The 20,296-nt window shown below is 45.1% G+C and overlaps 1 protein-coding gene across 1 annotated transcript in view; it reads left to right on the plus strand.

The window, feature by feature from the left end:
* ANTXRL (ANTXR like) overlaps positions 1-20,296 on the plus strand; it is a gene marked incomplete at its 5' end in the record, with an annotated part of 91,154 nt that overhangs the window by 33,621 nt on the left and 37,237 nt on the right. The window contains 2 exons of the mRNA XM_063125887.1: positions 5,291-5,386; positions 11,912-11,950. Of these exons, the coding sequence (XP_062981957.1) occupies positions 5,291-5,386; positions 11,912-11,950 (135 nt within the window). The remainder of the gene's footprint in view (positions 1-5,290; positions 5,387-11,911; positions 11,951-20,296) is intronic.

A 20,296-nucleotide genomic window follows, 5' to 3' on the forward strand; every position in this document is an offset into this window, starting at 1 on the left:
TTATCAATTTGCCATCCTCATTAAGCAGTTGAACTGCCATTTTTTCCTCTGTCTTTTACTATTCATGTATCTGAAGAAAGTCTTTTTATTGCTTTTAGCATCTCTTTTTATTCCCTACATCATTAATTTTAATCCAGATGCTCTCGATGGGTCTCCCAGGCTCATCCGCCTGTATTTCTCTGCAGGGATAGGTATTTTTAACATATAGTGCAACTCCGCCTCCCTTTCTATTTCTTCTGTTCTTTTTGAACAAGTTATATCCTTCAGTTGCTATATTCCAGTCATGGGAATCGTCCCACCAAGTTTCAGTCATACCTATCAAGATGTATTTGCCTTCATGTATTAAGAGTTCAAGTACATTCTATTGTTTCCCATACTCTGGGCATTACACTTTGTAGTATGCTAGTCTTTCAGTTTTTTAAAAAACTACATTAAGATCAGGAGGGGCAGAACCTGGCGAGCATCAAGAGAGGTTTCCACAACCATTAGTTCCCATGGGCACCACATTGGAGACCCCAGGATAATTGCCTGCAAGGTATCCAAGATAACTCCAAGCAGTTTTAGATGACATAGATCATAGAATCATAGAATAGTAGAGTTGGAAGGGACCTAAAAGGCCATCGAGTCCAACCCCCTCCTCAATGCAGGAATCCACCCTATAGCATACTTGACAGATAGTTGTCCAGCTGCCTCTTGAATGCCTCTAGTGTGGGATTTTCTAGACCCATTTCAAACTGGCTTCAGAGCAAGATATGGAGTTGAGACTGCTATGGTCGCATTAGTGGATGATCTTCACCTGAGTATTGACAGGGGCAGTGTGTCGCTGCTTGTACTTTTGGGCCTCTCAGCGGCTTTCTATACCATCGACTATGGTATCCTTCTGGATCGCCTGAGGGGATTAGGAATCGGGGGCACTGTGCTTCAGTGGTTCCAGTCCTACCTCTCAGGCAGGTTCCAGATGGTGATGCTTGGGGATAGCTGTTCAAAGGTGCCATCCTTTCCCCAATGCTATTTAATATTTACATGAAACTGCTGGGAGAGATCATCTGGAGGCATGGGGTGGGGTGCTATCAGTATGCTCATGACACCCAAATATATTTCTCTATGCCTTTGACAACAGCGTCAGCTAAGGATAGTGTGTCTCCTCTGAATGAATGCTGAGAGACACTAATGGGCTGGATGAGGAAAAACAAACTGAAGCTGAATCCAGACAAGACGGAGGTGCTTGCTGTCAAAGGCCACAACCTGGGTTTGGAGGTGTGTCAATCAGTTCTGGATGGGGTTACACTCCCCCTGAAAGACTGTGCTCGCAACTTAGGGGTGCTTCTGGATCCATCGCTCCAAATGACAGCCCAGACAGATGTGATGGCCAAGAGTGCCTACTGTTGTCTTCGGCTGATACACCAGCTGCGCCCCTTCCTAGAGTTGGAAGACTTAAAGATGGTAGTGCACGCGCTGGTAACTTCTAGGCTCGACTTCTGCAATGCGCTCTACATAGGGCTACCTTTGTGCCTAGTCCGGAAAATTCAACTAGTTCAAAACATGGCAGACTGGTACACCTAGGGGTGAACACATTACACCAGTTTTAAAATCTCTTCACTGGCTGCCAATTAGTTTCTGGGTGAAGTATAAAGTGTTGGTTATGACCTTTAAAACACTACATAGTTTGGGTCCAGGCTACCTGTGGGATCGCCTTCTCCCATACAATCCGCCCCACACACTCAAGTCCTCTGGGAAGAACTTCCTTCAGCCAGCCAAAACTAGGCTGACAGGTATCATCCAGAGGACCTTCTCTTCTGCTGCTCCCAGACTGTGGAATAGCCTGCTGGAGGAGATTTTAAAACATTTTTGGGTTCTCACTACAGTCTGCAACCCCCAGATCTCACAAAGGTTTCAACCCCTGTGTTATGCCATGGAACTTTATAATTTTTATTTTTTATTTATTTATCATACTTATACCCCGCTCCTCAGCCAAAAAAGGCTCTCAGAGCGGCTTACACTTAGCAAAAAAGACAGTCCCTGCCCTCAGGCTTACAATCTAATAAAGACATGACACACAAGGAAAAGGAGTCAAGGAGGGAGGGAGGGAGGAGAGAGAAAGAGAGAGAGAGAGAGAGAGAGAGAGAGTCCAGCAGGAGCAGGCCCTGATGTTACTTCTGCCTGCTCCTGTCACCTCGGTCCTTCTTCTTCCCCACAGGGCCAAGATGGCAGTTTGCCCTGTGGGGGGGGGGAAGAGTCCAGCAGGAGCAGGCCCCGATGTTACTTCTGCCTGCTCCTGTCCCCTCGGTCCTTCTTCTTCCCCACAGGGCCAAGATGGCAGTTTGCCCTGTGGGGGGGGGGGAAGAGTCCAGCAGGAGCAGGCCCCGATGTTACTTCTGCCTGCTCCTGTCCCCTCGGTCCTTCTTCTTCCCCACAGGGCTAAGATGGCAGTTTGCCCTGTGGGGGGGGGGGGAAGAGTCCAGCAGGAGCAGGCCCCGATGTTACTTCTGCCTGCTCCTGTCCCCTCGGTCCAATTCCACTACTTTGCATGACATTCTTGAAGTTTTCACTTGTTGCTGCATGACCTCCTTCACCTCTGCACATAAACTCACATACATACACATGTAGCTCTCAAACCCAGGAATTTGGGGATCTTTTCAGAAGCATGGCACATACTGATTTAGCTCACTGACAAATATTAAGAGTGAACAATACAAACTTATTTTACCACAACTTTCTACAGAAAAAAAGATGACTGATTAATATATCAGTGCCAAATATTGTTCCTAATAACCATGATAGTGCAAGAGAAGATTGGGTGGGTTAGCTAATACTCTGGAAGATGGAAACAAACTTCAAAGTGATCTTGATAGGCTGGAGTGCTGGGCTGAAAACAATGGAATGAAATTTAATAGGTATAATTGCCAAGTTCTGCATCTAGGAAAAAGCAACCAAATGCACAGTTACAAGATGCGGAATACTGGGCTCAGCAATATTACAAACGAGAAGGATCTTGGAATTGTTGTAGACCACAACCTGAATATGAGCCAACAGTGTGATGTGGCTGCAAAAAAAAAACATGCTATTTTGGGTTGCATTAATAGAAATATAGCTTCCAAATTGCGCAAGGTACTGGTTCTCTATTCAGCCCTGGTTAGGCCTCATTTTGAGTACTGCATCCAGTTCTGGGTACCACATTTCAAGAAGGATGCAGACAGACTGGAGGGAGTTCCGAGGAGGGCAACGAGGATAATCAGGTCTGGAAACAAAGCCCTATGAGGAGCATCTGGAAGAACTGGGCATGATTAGCCTTGAGAAGAGAAGGCTGAGGGGAGACATGATAGCACTCTTCAAATACTTGAAAGGTTGTCACACAGAAGAGGGCCAGGATCTCTTCTCAGACACAGAATAACGGGCTCAAGTTACAGGAAGCCAGATCCCGGCTGGACATCAGGAAAAACATCCTGACTGTTAAAGCAGTATGACAATGGAACCAATTACCTAGAGAGGTCGTGGCCTCTCCCACACGAGAGGCATTCAAGAGGCAGCTGGCCAGCCATCTGTCAGAGATGCTTTAAGGTGGATTCCTGCATTGAGCAGTGTGTTGGACTCGATGGTCTTGTAGGCCCCTTCCAACTCTACTATTCTATGATTCTATGATTTTGAAGCTAAGGATCACCAAATAAGCAGGGAGAGTTCTAGGGAAATAGTGAGCTGGTTGAAGTGACTTAAGTTTCAATGGCACAGGGTGAAACCTCCAAGGGGTAAATTAAGATCTAGAGATATGTCAGGTGAAAGAGATAAAGTCACAGTTAATATATTTACCTTGTTTCCAAGTAGGATGAACACAAAGGACTTCACTTCCTGGTTGGTCACAGCTACTTGGGAACTGATGCCAAAAAAACCCAAAAATGTGGGATGCATTTCAGAAACAGAATTTGAAATGGGGAGCACTAAAACACAGTGTGATTCATCCAATGAAAATAACAAACATGGAGTGAAACAAGAAAACTTGGTGAACAAAAGCAAGGAAGGGAAGCTAGGCACCTAGTCCAAAGTTCTGTGAAAACTTTGCCCTACACCCTTAACTCATATTGGCTAGAGGAGGGATAAACCAACATGCTTGAAGTCAACAACTCATAACTGTCCCACTGCTTTTTCTGCATTACGGGCCTTCCTGGGATTCAATGAATCCCACAGAAGGTCACTGGCCCTGATACTGTTGCCACATACTCAAAATGGGAGGCCCCTCAAGTATCCCAGGCAGATATTTGAGCTTCTAGCATGGTTGGGCAGCACCACTGAAATGGAAGTAGCTTGACAGCAGCAATGGATGTTATCCAGGGTGACACCCTATGTGGATGCGTAAGGCAGCACAGTCTCTGGGTATACAAGGTAGCAAGATTGCACAAGCGAAAGAGAATAACTCACCCCCTGAAAAGATGGGTTAAGTACCAGAGGAGGAGAGAGGGATCATGAGGAACAAGCAGCAAGCCAGGCTAACTGAGTGTCTGTCTATAGAAGAGTCCCACAACCAAGAAGAGCCAAGAGCCAAGAATGCAACCACTCTCTGTATTCTCAGGATGAAGTTAAAACAAAGGAAACCATAGTGTGGCTCTGGAGGATGAAGAGAAACCCTTCAGAGGTTCTTGGCTGCCTGGACAAATCTGGGAAGGGATTGCAAAATCCATGAGCCCAGAAAACAATTAGGTGGGGATTCCTAGAATAAAGGGCACCACGAGGAGCACCCAGATTGTGCTTTAAAACTTGTTTATTGTTTCATGCCAGGGCTGTAGACTGGTCAATTTAAAGGTACTCTTCTGTGGTGTAGGAATTTTTTTTCTGTCAAAACATGCAGAGGATTGCACCGCATGGTGGTAAGTTGGAGGTCTGCATTAACATGAGTTCTCATATCTTGCATACTGCAGAACGCTTTTTAATTCAATTAGGACAGAGAACATACAGATAATGAACTTCAATTATAGTAAACATGGGCAGACCACTTTACTACAAATGTTAAGAAAGCAGGGCCTTTCAGCTTGCACCTACCATGGATTTCAGCTGCACAATATAACATATAAGAATTTTTATTGACGGTGGTGTCAATAAAAATGTATGTGTAAAAAAGCTGTCATGGCTGAGCTCAGTAATACACTTAAATTGGTTGTCACAATGCATTTTTTAAATTTGTTTTCAAACATCCCCCACCTTATCTCTGAGGAGTCTAGGCGGCTTACAAAAAAAGTCAGTGATTAAACAATTGAAAACATCTTTCCAACGTTTAACTTCAAAATATCTGTCTTCCTTGCAGCTTCATGGGACAGTCCTTTTCATAGCACTTTTAATTCTGTTCCTGCTACTGGCCTTAGTCCTTCTCTGGTGGTTCTGGCCACTCTGCTGCACTGTGGTAAGTGTGTGAGTTGTGTTCAAAGATCTATTTGGCTGATAGTGATGTTTAAAACCCAGGAGACGAGCAAATGGAGCAACATGGTCAGGTCCAATGCTTTACCTGAAAGACCTTAAGTAGCCACCATTCTTACAAGGCACACATACATTTAGTGGGAGGTTACACTTTCTCCTTCTCCATACTTAATGTTTGCACGTTGACTGCTGGTAAGCAGGCTTGATAAGCTTTGAGATGTCCTTGTAGCTATTCCTTGTGTGCGATTTATCATTCTGATACCACCAACCAAGGAGTTTTTACTGAAGGATGGCACAGAAACATTTAAAATAAATTCATAAATAACATGCTCTGAAAAGCTTCACCTTTTAATTCCTCCATATCAAGCTGCTATTAAAGAGATAACCGTGGGATAAGCTGTTTCTTCTGGTCAATTTGCAGCCTTCCTGTTAAAGATACAGGAGCAGGAGCAGTAAAACATTGGCTAATTAGGGCCAACCTCAGATCAGCTATGGACAATTGGGACAATTGTCCATTGCTTTCTCTCTCAGTTTCACTTTCCCATTTGTAAAAATGGCTTTCTCTAAAGGGGTTTTTTGAGAATTACTAACTCGGGCTGCATGCCAGGTTCCCACCTGCAGAATTTCCACTTCCTTATATGTTCAGTCCCCTCTTTGCTTGGTGCTGCTTACGTAAGATGCTCCTGGCAGGGTTTCCATCTGCTTTCTGAGCACTCTTCTTCCTTCACGCTGGAAAAGATTCATGGCAGCAGAGCAAGGAGACAGAATTAATTCGATATTAGTGATCTAGGGAAAACAAACCTATGGCAGGACTCACTAACAAACCTTTTTGTTGTTTGTTTAATATTATCAAGAATATAGTTTTCTGAAAGAACACACCAAATCATTTATTCTGTGTTTCGGCTAAGGGCTGTTTCCCACATAGGTGAAAGCAACCATGGGCTTACTGAACAACATACACTCAATGAAGAGCCAATCCCAGATCTTGGTTGTTTGCATCTATATAATAGTCCCTTTTCCTACTTAAGGTGTAATCTTTGCCAAATCATATGCATACACCTAAAAAACATTGCATGTGAAGCAAAGGGCTAACATTTCAGAAAGATTTAATAAATGCATCCAAATTTGAGACATATCTGGCTCTCACCATTTATGTTCTATTGAAATCCAATGACTCTTATGCTTGGATAGAATGCCTGGATCAGCCTCCCACAGGACAAGCAAATACCTCCTTTGTTTGTGTATTTCAGTAATCTCGTGTCCTATCACTTACAGGCTTGACAGGTTGGCACCCAGAATTGGGAGATGACATCTGCTTCTCCCACCCATTTCCTCCCTTGATCTTTGTAGGGCAGGCGGAAGGGACAAAAGAACCATGGCCGTGGTGGTGGTGGTGGAATCAGGCCAGAGGTGCCTGGTCTCTTGATTCAGTGGTGAACTTGAAGGGTCTAGAGGGAATCTCCAAGTTTCATCCTGACACCTGTGGCCACTCTTGCTTGCAGAAGCAGCCACACTAACGGAAGCTAAATGTCACCTGTCACTGAGTAGTGAGTGTGACTTGGGCCACTCATAAACTACATCCAGCATATGTACCATGTGTAGCTTAGTAATGGCTAAGAGCATGACTGAGAGATATAGACTGGGTTAATGTAAGCCTATGCGGCAGGGTCTTGCTATTTACTGTTTTACTCTGTACAGCACCATGTACATTGATGGTGCTATATAAATAAATAATAATAATAATAATAATAATAATAATAATAATAATAATAATAATAATTCACACAATCATGGAGGGAAAATAAGCCACAGTGGCTTCCTTCCACACATGTGCAGGTTATGAGCTGCCTAGTTAGCATAATTATCCTTGTCATGCATGGGTTGTCATGATGCCCTAATCTGGGAAGGGCGGGCAGCTGGGTGGTTTACAAACCATCCTGAAATCCATGGCTTGTTCTAGAGTTGCAGGGTGGTTTGTGTAACTACACCCCAGCCACTCACCCTTGCCAGGTTCAGACATCGCAACAACCCATGCCCAGCAAGGATAATAATTGTGCTAATTAGGTGGCTTGCAACCAACGCATGCCAGGAGGAAAATAAACCATCATGGCTTATTTTCCCTCCTTGATTGTATGAACCTGCCTAGTGGCTTGCTTCAGGCTACACAATGAGCACAAAGCTGAAAAGATGAGAGTTCTCAGGCTTCCTTTGTAGCCTGAGGCAAAACACTCACTCTTGGTCTTCACTGCCTCTTCAGCAATGTGGATATAATAATACTGACAAACGTTACACAGTTGTTTGTAAAGATTACTGGGATTGCACATGTGAAGTACTCTGATCTCTCTAAAGCATGATAGAAATAGTACTAGTTCTTCTTCGTGGTCTCTGTGCATCACACATATCGGCTCTGCACCTGTGCGGAGCTACTGTCGGGAAAACTTCTAAAGCTGAGCTTTTGGCGGGAACCCTCCCCCACTCCGTAGTGCGCATGTCTAGGAGGGTTCCCGCCCAACTCCTCAGTTCTCCTTCGACCGCCTCACGGCTACTTCGGCAGGTTCTTCACTGTGAAAAAAACAATCGCTATAGCTGTTACTTACCTTTTTTACCTCATATTTTTCTTCTATCCTGTTTCTCTTCGATCCTTCATTCCTATATTCTTCCTCCTAAAAAAAAAAAAAATTGTATCTTATAAATCTCTATTCTTCATCCTACAATTTTTTCTCTATTTATACAAGACGATCAGCGGCTGCTGATCGCGAAGATCTAATGTTTGTATGGCCCTGAGGACACCGTTCCGTAAATGTACAAGATGTGGTGCTAAGCTACCACCATCAGATGGACACAGCCACTGCTTATTGTGCCTTGGAGAAGGCCATAAGGTGGATTCCTGCCATAATTGCCAAGCCTTTTCACGGCAGACTAGAAAAAACAGAGCCGACCGCTTAAAGGCAGAATTGTGGACAAAAGCTCTTCAAGCCGTCCAAAATCCAAAACCTAATATGGCAGCGACAACGCCCAACAGGGAGCAAACAAACGCTCCATTGGCCAGGCCTAATACCCCGCCGCTTTCATCATCAGCGGCGAGAGAGGCGCCTCCTACGCCTGGGAGAGCAACTACCAAATTACTAGCAAAGAAGCAGCAAGAGCCCCAGATGCTCAAAAGAAAAAGAAAAAAAAACTAGCCATCACAGACCCTCGGCCCAACAAGGTGTACGGTCGGTACCGACCACTTTAACTCCCTCGACATCGAGGGTCGACAATCATACATTCCCCCTCAACATTGAGAGCAGGCACGACAGCGAGAACTGATGTAAGGTAGTCTCCTTCCGTATTGAGACTATCGACTGGACCTCGTCCTTCAACATCGAGAGCGGACACAAGACACCCGTCGACATTGAGGACCCAGGATGCACAATCTCCCTCAACATCGAGGACGGGCAACATACCCCCTCCATCGACATCGAGAACAGACATCGCACTGTCTCCTCCGACACCGAGAAACGATGCTGTACCATCCGTCTCCATCTCGGAGGGTGAAATAAGGGACTCCCCCCAGAGACAAGTCCCTTTGCAACCTAGCCCTCATGCAGTCCCTATACTGAGACTGCCACAAGAAAGACGATACTGACAGGAATCTCCAGAGTCCATACACTCTTCGATGCCAAGGGATAGATATGACCTTCCATATCGTTCCAGACACCGATCACGTTCCCCTTTTTCGGACCGGGACGGACGCTCTGACATCTCATCCCATTACTATGAGGAACCCCGTCGACATCGACGCCACGACAATTATTACCACTATACTTCCTCTCCACGAGGACCACGTGAACAAACCTTCACGCTCCCGCAGCAACCTGCACCGGTACCGTACTCGGCACCGAGGCACGATACCGAACCTACTCAGTATACACGTAATCTTCCCTCTATATCAGCAGCTCAGGAAGAGGAACAAGATCAGACTACTGAACAACACTTAACACTGCAAATAGCTTCCCCGCGCTCATTAACGGATGACTACCAGTCCGATTCAGAATCTTATTCTTCCGTTGCCCCATCCACTACCTCTCCAGATGGAGTAGTAGCATCGCATGAGCCACTTTCACCATCCGAAGATCTCGCCCACTTTTTGGACCAGATCCAACGCATGGCACAATCCCTAGGTCTGCAAACATCACAGCCGGTGCAAGCACTAGACGACCCACTTTTCGACGTCATAAATATACAATTGGCTTTACTAATAGTCATTCCCTTTGCACCGACACTTTTACAAACAATCCAACAATCGTGGAAACAGCCTGCATCAATGCCTCCGGCATCAAAAAAATTGGAAAATATGTATAAGGTCCTGGAGAAAGATGCGGAATTCCTTTTCTGTCATCCGCAACCAAATTCTGTCATCGTTGAATCAATGCAAGGCCGCTCTCAACGCATCCATTCAGCACCAGTGGAAAAAGAAGGCAGACGCCTAGATCTCATGGGAAGGAGGTTCTATCCATCAGCCTCACTAAGCCTAAAAGTATCAAATTATCAAGCCACCATGGCAAGATATCAGGTGTTTTTACTTGATAAAATCGCTTTACTCTGCAATAACTTAAGTGATGACCAAAGAGAACTTGCTTGGGTCTTCACAGATGAGGCAATAAGACTTGCTAAACAGCAAATTAACACTTCAAAACATCAGACTGATTGTGGATCAAAAGTAATGATTGGTGCCGTCGCACTCCGTCGCCATGCGTGGCTTAGATCGACTGGCTTGTCGCAAGAAGCAAAAACCCGCATCGAAGACCTCCCATTCGATGGCGAGGGATTATTCAACTCCAGAACCGATGAATCGATGGACTCGGTCCAGAAAACAAGAACAACAGCTAGAAAAATGGGATTAATGTTCCCTACTCAACAATTCAAACAACGACATTGGTACAGATAGCCACAAACTCAGTATCAAAGATACCAAAATGAACGACCAAGATTCCAGCAGTCATCGTTTCATGTGAATCAGGACATCATTCTTCCAGCCTTCTTCCCAGCTCCTACATCAGACATTGAAAGATCACTTCATATGCTCGATGTTAGACAAGCTTTGGCATTTTACAAATCTCGCACAGACTCCATCCGTAAATCACAGCGACTCTTCATCTGTCATAGTGGGCCTCGAAAAGGTCTACCTGCATCAAAACAGAGAATATCATCGTGGATAGTTCAGACCATATCTCCTGCTTATGAACTAGCAGGCATGACACCTCCAACGTGTGTCAAAGCCCATTCCACCAGAGCAGTCGCAACGTGTACTGCATTTAATAGAGTTTGTAGAGCTGCAACAGTGTAGAACTGTGTAGAGCTGCAACATGGTCAAAGTCTACAACCTTCATTCGGCATTACAGACTCGATATGAGAGCTAGAGCCGACTGTTCATTTGGAAGAGCGGTCCTGTCATCAATCCTGCACTGACACCTACCCACCTCCGGTAAATGAGCTTGCTAATCGCCCATATGTGTGACGCACAGAGACCACGAAGAAGAAATGCAAGTTGCTTACCTGTAACTGTAGTTCTTCGAGTGGTCATCTGTGCAGTCACACAACCCACCCACCGTCCCCGCTTCGGTTTGGTGCCAAATTATATATATAAAACAATTCCTCCTCGGTACGGAGGCTTAGGTCTCAGGAGAACTGAGGAGCTGGGCGGGAGCTCTCCTGACATGCGCACCAGGGTGTGGGGGAGGGTTCCCGCCAAAAAGCTCAGTTTTAGAAGTTTTCCCGACAGTAGTTCCACGCAGGCGCAGAGCCCATATGTGTGACTGCACAGATGACCACTCAAAGAACTACAGTTACAGGTAAGCAACTTGCATTTTTTCATATATTTTTAATGAAAGTACAAAAGCAAAGTCACATAATGCATAGCTCTTAAACTGCATCTGGTATACTAACCAATATGATTATATTGGGGATACCAATATGATATTAATATCAATTTCCTTATACCCATTATAATTATAGTATAATAGAAAATTATTACACTGACTGGCAGCAATGGCTCACCGGGGATTCCGGCAAGATTCTTTCCTTGACCTACCTGAAAAATCCAGGGACTGAACCTAGGACCTTCTGCTTGCCAGGCATCTGCTCTCTCATGCTGAGCTACGGCCCCTCCCTGCTGGTTAAAAATGGGTGGGCAGGCTGTCTGGCAGGTGGGTTGCCACAGTTCGTCACCGTTGAATGATGTACAGTACAATGTCTATTCAGAAATAAGCTCTATGGAGTTTAGTGGGATTTACTCCCAGGTGAGTATGTATAAAATTGCACTGTAAGTATTCTTAACAATAGAAACTTGTGGGAGTCTCACACCTGTTAGACCAATTTTCCATATTTAGCAATAGCAACTGGGTCAGTCTAGGATCATCAAGGTGCCCAGAAAAAGCCAACTCTGGAATTCTTTCTTTGGAAGAAATTAATGTGATCAGTTTGTATGCTGGGGGAAGCTTGCAGGCACTGACAGCTGTATGTGTTTTAGGTGATCAAGGACCCACCACTCCCACCACCCCTGGATCCTGTAAGTATCTTGCACAAGCCCTTCTGCTGCAGGCAGCCCATTGAACAAGCGCTTCAGAAGCTGGTTGGTTGGTTGGTTGGGAGCACCTTGTGTCTATAAAGAGAATGCTGCATTATCAGGACATTTGTTTCCTAAGCTACTCTACAGGCACCCAATTTGTTTGGAAATATTTGCATATTTATCATCAGACTCTCTTGGGTTGCAATCCTATGCATGTTTAGGCAGGGGAAAAAGCCCTACATTCTTGAAGTGAAAAGGGATTGGCACATGGTACAGATCCCCTATACCTTGAGTATCATTGCAAGGTAAAGGAACGGAGTCTTTAGCCGTAGAAGTCTTTTAGACCGGGGGAGATCGTGTTTCTTTACGTAGCTCTGCTTCTCTTCCGCATTTGAAATGTGCTGAATTACCCAGGAAGAGAGTCTGTAATGTAAAACCTCCCAGCCCATATGGTTCAATGAGACAGTGCCCTCTAGTGGGTGTTCTATAGCACAACTTCAACTGCACTTGGCAGAAAATCCCAATGTATTTCAGAAGAATTGAGTTTTCTGAGGTTTATTTTTAATGTATTAACTTGGGAGAAGGAGCAGGAGAAATGCAGGAGGCTCACAACTTGGTCAAAATGACCCGTGAACTTCCATGAGTGGCCAGTCACAAACGTGATATAAATTGCTCATTTAAAGACGCTCATAGAAGGCTTATAGGCTACATGCTTTTTACTATTTTGCTTGCTTGCTGCTGCTATATATTGACTATCACGTAGGCCAAGCTGCCACTACTGTTACTAGTACTACTGTTTAATTTGCTTATGAAATGATGGTTAAGCCCCAAGGTGATACTATACCTTAGTTCCGAAGGCTCTCCTATTATGCTGTTTTGTTGAGATGAGATCAGCTTCCACTGTATGACACCCTTGCCATCTGACCTATTTGAATTGCTGCCTGCTGTTTTTCTTTCCAGAAACATTCAGATGAAACTGATCTCTGGCAAAACATTAGCATAATCCATAAAGGAAGTTTGTGGTTTGCCAGAGATCTGTACTCTGAGGTTGACAAAAAGCTACCATTGCAGGATCTGACATTCCAGACAACCTCTCTGTGGTTGTTTTTGCTCTGCATCAGGTTGAAAACTACTGTTAGGTTAAGACAGATGCCACATGACAACATAAATGCATTTCAGCTGCTCTTTCAACTTCTGACATGGTATTGATAGCATGCAGTCAAACCATCTTTTGCAGCTACTTTTGAATGATTTTGTTCCCTTTGTTATTATTTATCAAAGCATCACAATACAAATACTATCAACTACACTCCTTTCTAATTGTGCTCAGTGCAAAAGGGTTTGTTTGAATAAAACTTGTAATAGGAACAGAATGGGAAACAACTGTTGATTAGCGTGTCGTCCAAACTCAGCCTCAGTGTGCAAACATTCTCCAAGCACAGCTTACTTTGGCTACAACAGTAGGTTGTTTTGATGCCCACTGCAACTCCAGAAAGAACGAAATAGTGGAAAGATACAGAACCAAGCAATAGGGGAAGGCATTGAGGAATATTGCACCGGTTTAGCAGCCAGCTACGATTTTGGAGATATCAAAGACTCCTTAAAAAGGAACTGGAGAGCGTGTAGAATACAGGACACATGAGTGTCCTACACAGGACACATGGCTCAGTCCTGGTCCCAGTGCTCTTCAACATTTTTATTAATGATTTGGACGAGGAGGTGCAGGGAACGCTGATCAAATTTGCAGATGACACAAAATTGGGTGGGATAGCTAATACCCTGGAAGACAGAAACAAACTTCAAAGTGATCTTGATAGGCTGGAGTGCTGGGCTGAAAACAACAGAATGAAATTTAATAGGGATAAATGCCAAGTTCTACATTTAGGGAATAGAAACCAAATGCACAGTTACAAGATGGGGGATGCTTGGCTCAGCAATACTACAAACGAGAAAGATCTTGGAATTGTTGTAGATCACAAGCTGAATATGAGCCAACAGTGCGATATGGCTGCAAGAAAGGCAAATGCTATTTTGGGCTGCATTACTAGAAGTATAGCTTCCAAATCACGTGAGGTACTGGTTCCTCTCTATTCGGCCCTGGTTAGGCCTCATCTAGAGTATTGCCTCCAGTTCTGGGCTCCACAATTCAAGAAGGACGCAGACAAGCTGGAGCGTGTTCAGAAGAGGGCAACCAGGATGATCAGAGGTCTAGAAACAAAGCCCTATGAAGAGAGACTGAAAGAACTGGGCATGTTTAGCCTGGAGAAGAGAAGATTGAGGGGAGACATGATAGCACTCTTCAAATACTTAAAAGGTTGTCACACAGAGGAGGGCCAGGATCTCTTCTCGATCCTCCCAGAGTGCAGGACACGGAATAACGGGCTCAAGTTAAAGGAAGCCAGATTCCGGCTGGACATCAGGAAAAACTTCCTGACTGTTAGAGCAGTGCGACAATGGAATCAGCTACCTAGGGAGGTTGTGGGCTCTCCCACACTAGAGGCCTTCAAGAGGCAGCTGGACAACCATCTGTCAGGGATGCTTTAGGGTGGATTCCTGCAATGAGCAGGGGGTTGGACTCGATGGCCTTGTAGGCCCCTTCCAACTCTGCTATTCTATCATTCTATGATCAGTAGGGTGATGAAAGGTTCATCAGGGGTGAAATTGGCAGTGAAGAACTTTGGGGCCCAGGTAGTTTTCTCATCCATCCACCCGGTTCTTGGAAGAGGATAAGAAAGGGAAAGAAAAATACTCTGGATGAACGACTGGCTTCGAAGGTGGTGCCGTCGTGAGAGTTTTGGATTCTGGGACCACGGGCTACGCTACTTGGAACATGGACTGCTGGCAAGGGATGGGTTGCACCTCACAAGGGCTGGAAAGAATGAGTTTGGCCACAGCATGAAGAACTTCATCAGGAGGGCTTTAAACTGAATCTTACGGGGATGGGAGACGTAAATTTTGACCTGAATATGAGCCAACAGTGCGATATGGCTGCAAGAAAGGCAAATGCTATTTTGGGCTGCATTACTAGAAGTATCGCTTCCAAATCACGTGAGGTACTGGTTCCTCTCTATTCGGCCCTGGTTAGGTCTCATCTAGAGTATTGCCTCCAGTTCTGGGCTCCACAATTCAAGAAGGACGCAGACAAGCTGGAGCGTGTTCAGAAGAGGGCAACCAGGATGATCAGGGGTCTGGAAACAAAGCCCTATGAAGAGAGACTGAAAGAACTGGGCATGTTTAGCCTGGAGAAGAGAAGATTGAGGGGAGACATGATAGCACTCTTCAAATACTTAAAAGGTTGTCACACAGAGGAGGGCCAGGATCTCTTCTCGATCCTCCCAGAGTGCAGGACACGGAATAATGGGCTCAAGTTAAAGGAAGCCAGATTCCGGCTGGACATCAGGAAAAACTTCCTGACTGTTAGAGCAGTGCGACGGTGGAATCAGCTACCTAGGGAGGTTGTGGGCTCTCCCACACTAGAGGCCTTCAAGAGGCAGCTGGACAACCATCTGTCAGGGATGCTTTAGGGTGGATTCCTGCATTGAGCAGGGGGTTGGACTCGATGGCCTTGTAGGCCCCTTCCAACTCTGCTATTCTATGATTCTATGATCAGTAGGGTGATGAAAGGTTCATCAGGGGTGAAATTGGCAGTGCATTTTCTTTTACTTAAAATTAAATAAGGTGTTTGAGAGTTCCTTTATTTTTCCATTTAAAAATGATTTTAAAATGCCAAGTGGCTGAGTTCCAAGCCTGTCTGGCTACTGTCCACCTGACAATGTCCAGGTGAACATTCCCCACACTAGGCATGACACTGCATTATGATGTTGCCCCATTGCCATGATGGCAAGGCGGACCAGGACACACGATTCCCACAGCCCACCAGAGCTTATTTACGCCACGGTGGGTTGCAGTGCTTGCCAGCAGCCATTCTGAATATTCAAGCTGCAGCAGTACTGCAGCAATACTCAGCAGTTCATAAGCAGGAGATCACCTAAAACACATTTGCTCAGCAATACTACAAACGATAAGGATCTTGGAATTGTTGTAGATCGCAAGGTGATGTTTGCCCTGTCCTGGACGGGGTTGCACTCCCCCTAAAGGATCGGGTCCGTAGTTTGGGGGTGCTCTTGGATCCAGAACTGTCACTTGAGGCACAGGTGAACTCAGTGGCAAAGAGCACCTTTTATCAGCTCAGGCTGATATACCAACTGCGCCCTTATCTGGACAGAGATAGCCTAGCTACAGTTATCCATGCTCTGATAACCTCTCGTTTGGATTACTGCAATGCGTTATACGTGGGGCTGCCTTTGAAAACGGTCCGGAAACTTCAACTGGTGCAAAACAGGGCAGCACGGTTATTAACAGGGACTGGCCAGCGAGATCACATTACGCCAGTCCTTTTACAACTTCATTGGCTGCCAGTCCAGGTCCGGGCCCAATTCAAAGTGCTGGTATTGACATTTAAAGCTCTAAACGGTTTGGGGCCAGGTTATCTGAAGGAACGCCTCCTCCCATATGTACCTACCCGGACCTTAAGATCATCTACAGGGGCCCTTCTCCTTGAGCCCCTGCCAAAGGAAGTGAGGCAGGTGGCTATTAGAAGGAGGGCTTTCTCCGCTGTGGCACCGCGGTTGTGGAACGAGCTCCCCAGAGAGGTCCGCCTGGCGCCTACACTGTACTGCTTTCGTCGCCAGCTGAAGACCTTTTTATTCACTCAGTATTTTAACACTTAATTTTAACTTAAATTTAAATTTTACAGTTTTAACTCTGTATTTTAATCTTATATCAACTTTGCTGTGTGGTTTTATCCTGGTTGCGCTTTTTATACTGTATTTCGTAATTGTGTTTTAAACTGTTGGGTGTTTTACTGTGGTTTTAATTTTTGTGAACCACCCAGAGAGCTTCGGCTATTGGGCGGTATAAAAATGTAATAAATAAATAAATAAATAAATATGAGCCAATAGTGCAATACGGCTGCAGGAAAGGCAAATGCTATTTTGGGCTGCATTAATAGAAGTATAGCTTCCAAATCACGTACTGGTTCCTCTCTATTCAGCCCTGGTTAGGCCTCATCTAGAGTATTGCGTCCAGTTCAGGGCTCCACAGTTCAAGAAGGATGCAGACAAGGTGGAGCGTGTTCAGAGGAGGGCAACCAGGATGATCAGGGGTCTGGAAACAAAGTCCTATGAAGAGAGATTGAAAGAACTGGGCATGTTTAGCCTGGAGAAGAGAAGATTGAGGGGAGACATGATAGCACTCTTCAAATACTTAAAAGGTTGTCACACAGAGGAGGGCCAGGATCTCTTCTTGAACCTCCCAGAGTGCAGGACACGGAATAACGGGCTCAAGTTAAAGGAAGCCAGATTCTGGCTGGACACCAGGAAAAACCTCCTGACTGTTAGAGTAGTACGACAATGGAATCAGTTACTTAGGGAGGTTGTGGGCTCTCCCACACTAGAGGCCTTCAAGAGGCAGCTGGACAAGCATCTGTCAGGGATGCTTTAGGGTGGATTCCTGCATTGAGCAGGGGGTTGGACTCGATGGCCTTGTAGACCCCTTCCAACTCGGCTATTCTTTGATTCTATGTGTATGAGAGAGGATCCTGGGGAAAGCAAACTTGAACTTCAAGAAAATGTTGGAGATTTGCATGGCAGCTGAGTTTTCCAAAGACAAGATTAGAGCCCTGGAAGGACAAACAGTGGAAAGTGTCCATGTAGTCCCAAAGAAAGAGAAAAAGAAACCTGATGTAAGTACAGCAATGAACACCATAGAGCAGTGCATGTACTGGAGGGGGACAGGACATGCGAGACGAAAAGAGTTGCCCAGCCAATGGGAAGAAATGCCACAACTGTGACAAACCTAACCACTATGCATCCAATTATCAAAGGAGAAAAAGCCAAAAGCTACAGTGCACACTGTAAATATTAGGGCTGTGCATAGCCTCCCTGACTTTCCCCAGAGGCCTTTCAGAGCCTCTGAAATGGCCCTGATTCGACTCAAGATGCTTCAGGGGATACCTGCCCTACCTTGGCACCAAAGTGAGATCCCTCCCCCGAAGCAACTCAACCTTATAGGTTCTTGTGCGCTGGCCATGTGGTCGGCCAAATCAGCCCACCTCACCTTGATTTCAAGGATTTGGCCTGAAGTGGTACACAGCCCTAGTAAATATGAAGACTGACAGTGAATGTGAAGACATTATTTGGGTAAACTGATCAAGTAGTAAAAATAGTGCAGGAAAGACCAACAGGAAAATATAAGCAATTATATGCAGCAGTGTGTCTGGGTTATATTATTTATTTATTTATTACATTTTTATACCGCCCAATAGCCGAAGCTCTCTGGGCGGTTCACAAAAATTAAAACCACAATAAAACAACCAACAGGTTAAAAGCACAATTACAAAATACAATATAAAAAGCACAACCAGGATAAAACCACACAGCAAAATTGATATAAGATTAAAATACAGAGTTAAAACAGCAAGATTTAAATTTAGGTTAAAATTAAGTGTTAAAATATTGAGAAAATAAAAAGGTCTTCAGCTGGCGACGAAAGCAGTACAGTGTAGGCGCCAGGCGGACCTCTCTGGGGAGCTCGTTCCACAACCACGGTGCCACAGCAGAGAAAGCCCTCCTTCTAATAGCCACCTGCCTCACTTCCTTTGGCAGGGGCTCACGGAGAAGGGCTCCTGTAGATGATCTTAAGGTCAGGGCAGGTACATATGGGAGGAGGCGTTCCTTCAAATAACCTGGCCCCAAACCGTTTAGGGCTTTAAATGTCAATACCAGCACTTTGAATCGGGCCCGGACCTGGACTGGCAGCCAATGAAGCTGGAAAAGGACTGGCGTAATGTGATCTCGCCGGCCAGTCCCTGTTAGTAAATCGGCTGCCCTATTTTGTACCAGCTGAAGCTTCTGGACTGTTTTCAAAGGCAGCCCCACGTATAACGCATTGCAGTAATCCAAACGAGAGGTTATCAGAGCATGGATAACTGTAGCTAGGCTATCTCTGTCCAGATAAGGGCGTAGTTGGTATATCAACCTAAGCTGATAAAAGGTGCTCTTTGCCACTGAGTTCACCTGTGCCTCAAGTGACAGTTCTGGATCCAAGAGCACCCCCAAACTACGGACCTGATCCTTTAGGGGGAGTGCAACCCCGTCCAGGACAGGGCAAACACTTCAGTTAGACTGAGGTGGCAGTTGCGATATTATCCCCATCCACCTAGTGAACCCCGGTTTTCTATTGGAAGAGACTAATCAGCTTTTAAGAATGTGTAATCACACTACTTCAAAACCAGTGGGAAAATGCAAACTCAAAATTTCTAACCCCAAAACAAAACAAAAAAATGGAGGCTAGAGTTTGTGGTTGCAGATGAGCAGAGAGCAGTACCACCAATATGTCAGAACATATTGACAATAGATAGTGGAATGATAGAAAATTCGCATGAGGCTGGAAGCTGGAATCAAGAAAGTATTCGAAGAGAACTCTGGGATGCATTTGAGGGAGACAGCTAGCTTAGGGTGACCCTATGAAAAGGAGGACAGGGCTCCTGTATCTTTAACAGTTGCATAGAAAAGGGAATTTCAGCAGATGTCAATTGTATATATGGAGAACCTGGTGAAATTCCCTCTTCATCACAACAGTTAAAGCTGCAGGAGCTATACCAGAGTGACCAGATTTAAAAGAGGGCAGGGCATGTGATGAAGAGGGAATTTCAGCAGGAGTCATTTGTATATATGGAGAACCTGCTGAAATTCCCCTTTCAATACAACTGTCAAAGATACAGGAGCCCTGTCCTCCTTTCCATAGGGTCACCCTAAGCTAGATGGAGTTTACAAACTAAGGATTGACACTGCAGGGGGAGACAAGCAGGATATCCTTGCCATGTGCTGGCCAGGACAGAGAGACAACAGAGGATATTCCAGGGGAGACGAATGCAGAAGAAGAGGCTGCAACAAGGACACACCTTCCATCTATTGGGAAGCAGAATAAAGGACGGCAGCTGAAAGAGATCATCACTGAACTCAGACACACCCAAAGTGGGCCAAGTTATTAAGAAACCTGCACACCTGAAAAACTATGTATAAAGACCCAGTTTATTTTTCATTTTATTTTTTGCTTTCCCAAAGAGAAGGGATGTAACGATATGAAAGAACAGCTGGATTTAGCCTGAGTGGGTTGTGTTTCCTTGGAGGAACCAAGAACTCATTAAGGAACACCCACAGTTTCTGGAATGAGGAGGGAGGGGCCACAGCCTGAGAGAGCTCAGTGGAGAAGTTTTGTGTGAATAAAGCTTGTAAGTTGGTTTGGAAGGCAGAGTCAGTGGGGTACAGTCCACCAACTTTAAAG

This window comes from Elgaria multicarinata, chromosome 5, assembly GCF_023053635.1.
Source record: "Elgaria multicarinata webbii isolate HBS135686 ecotype San Diego chromosome 5, rElgMul1.1.pri, whole genome shotgun sequence".
NCBI lineage: Eukaryota > Metazoa > Chordata > Lepidosauria > Squamata > Anguidae > Elgaria > Elgaria multicarinata.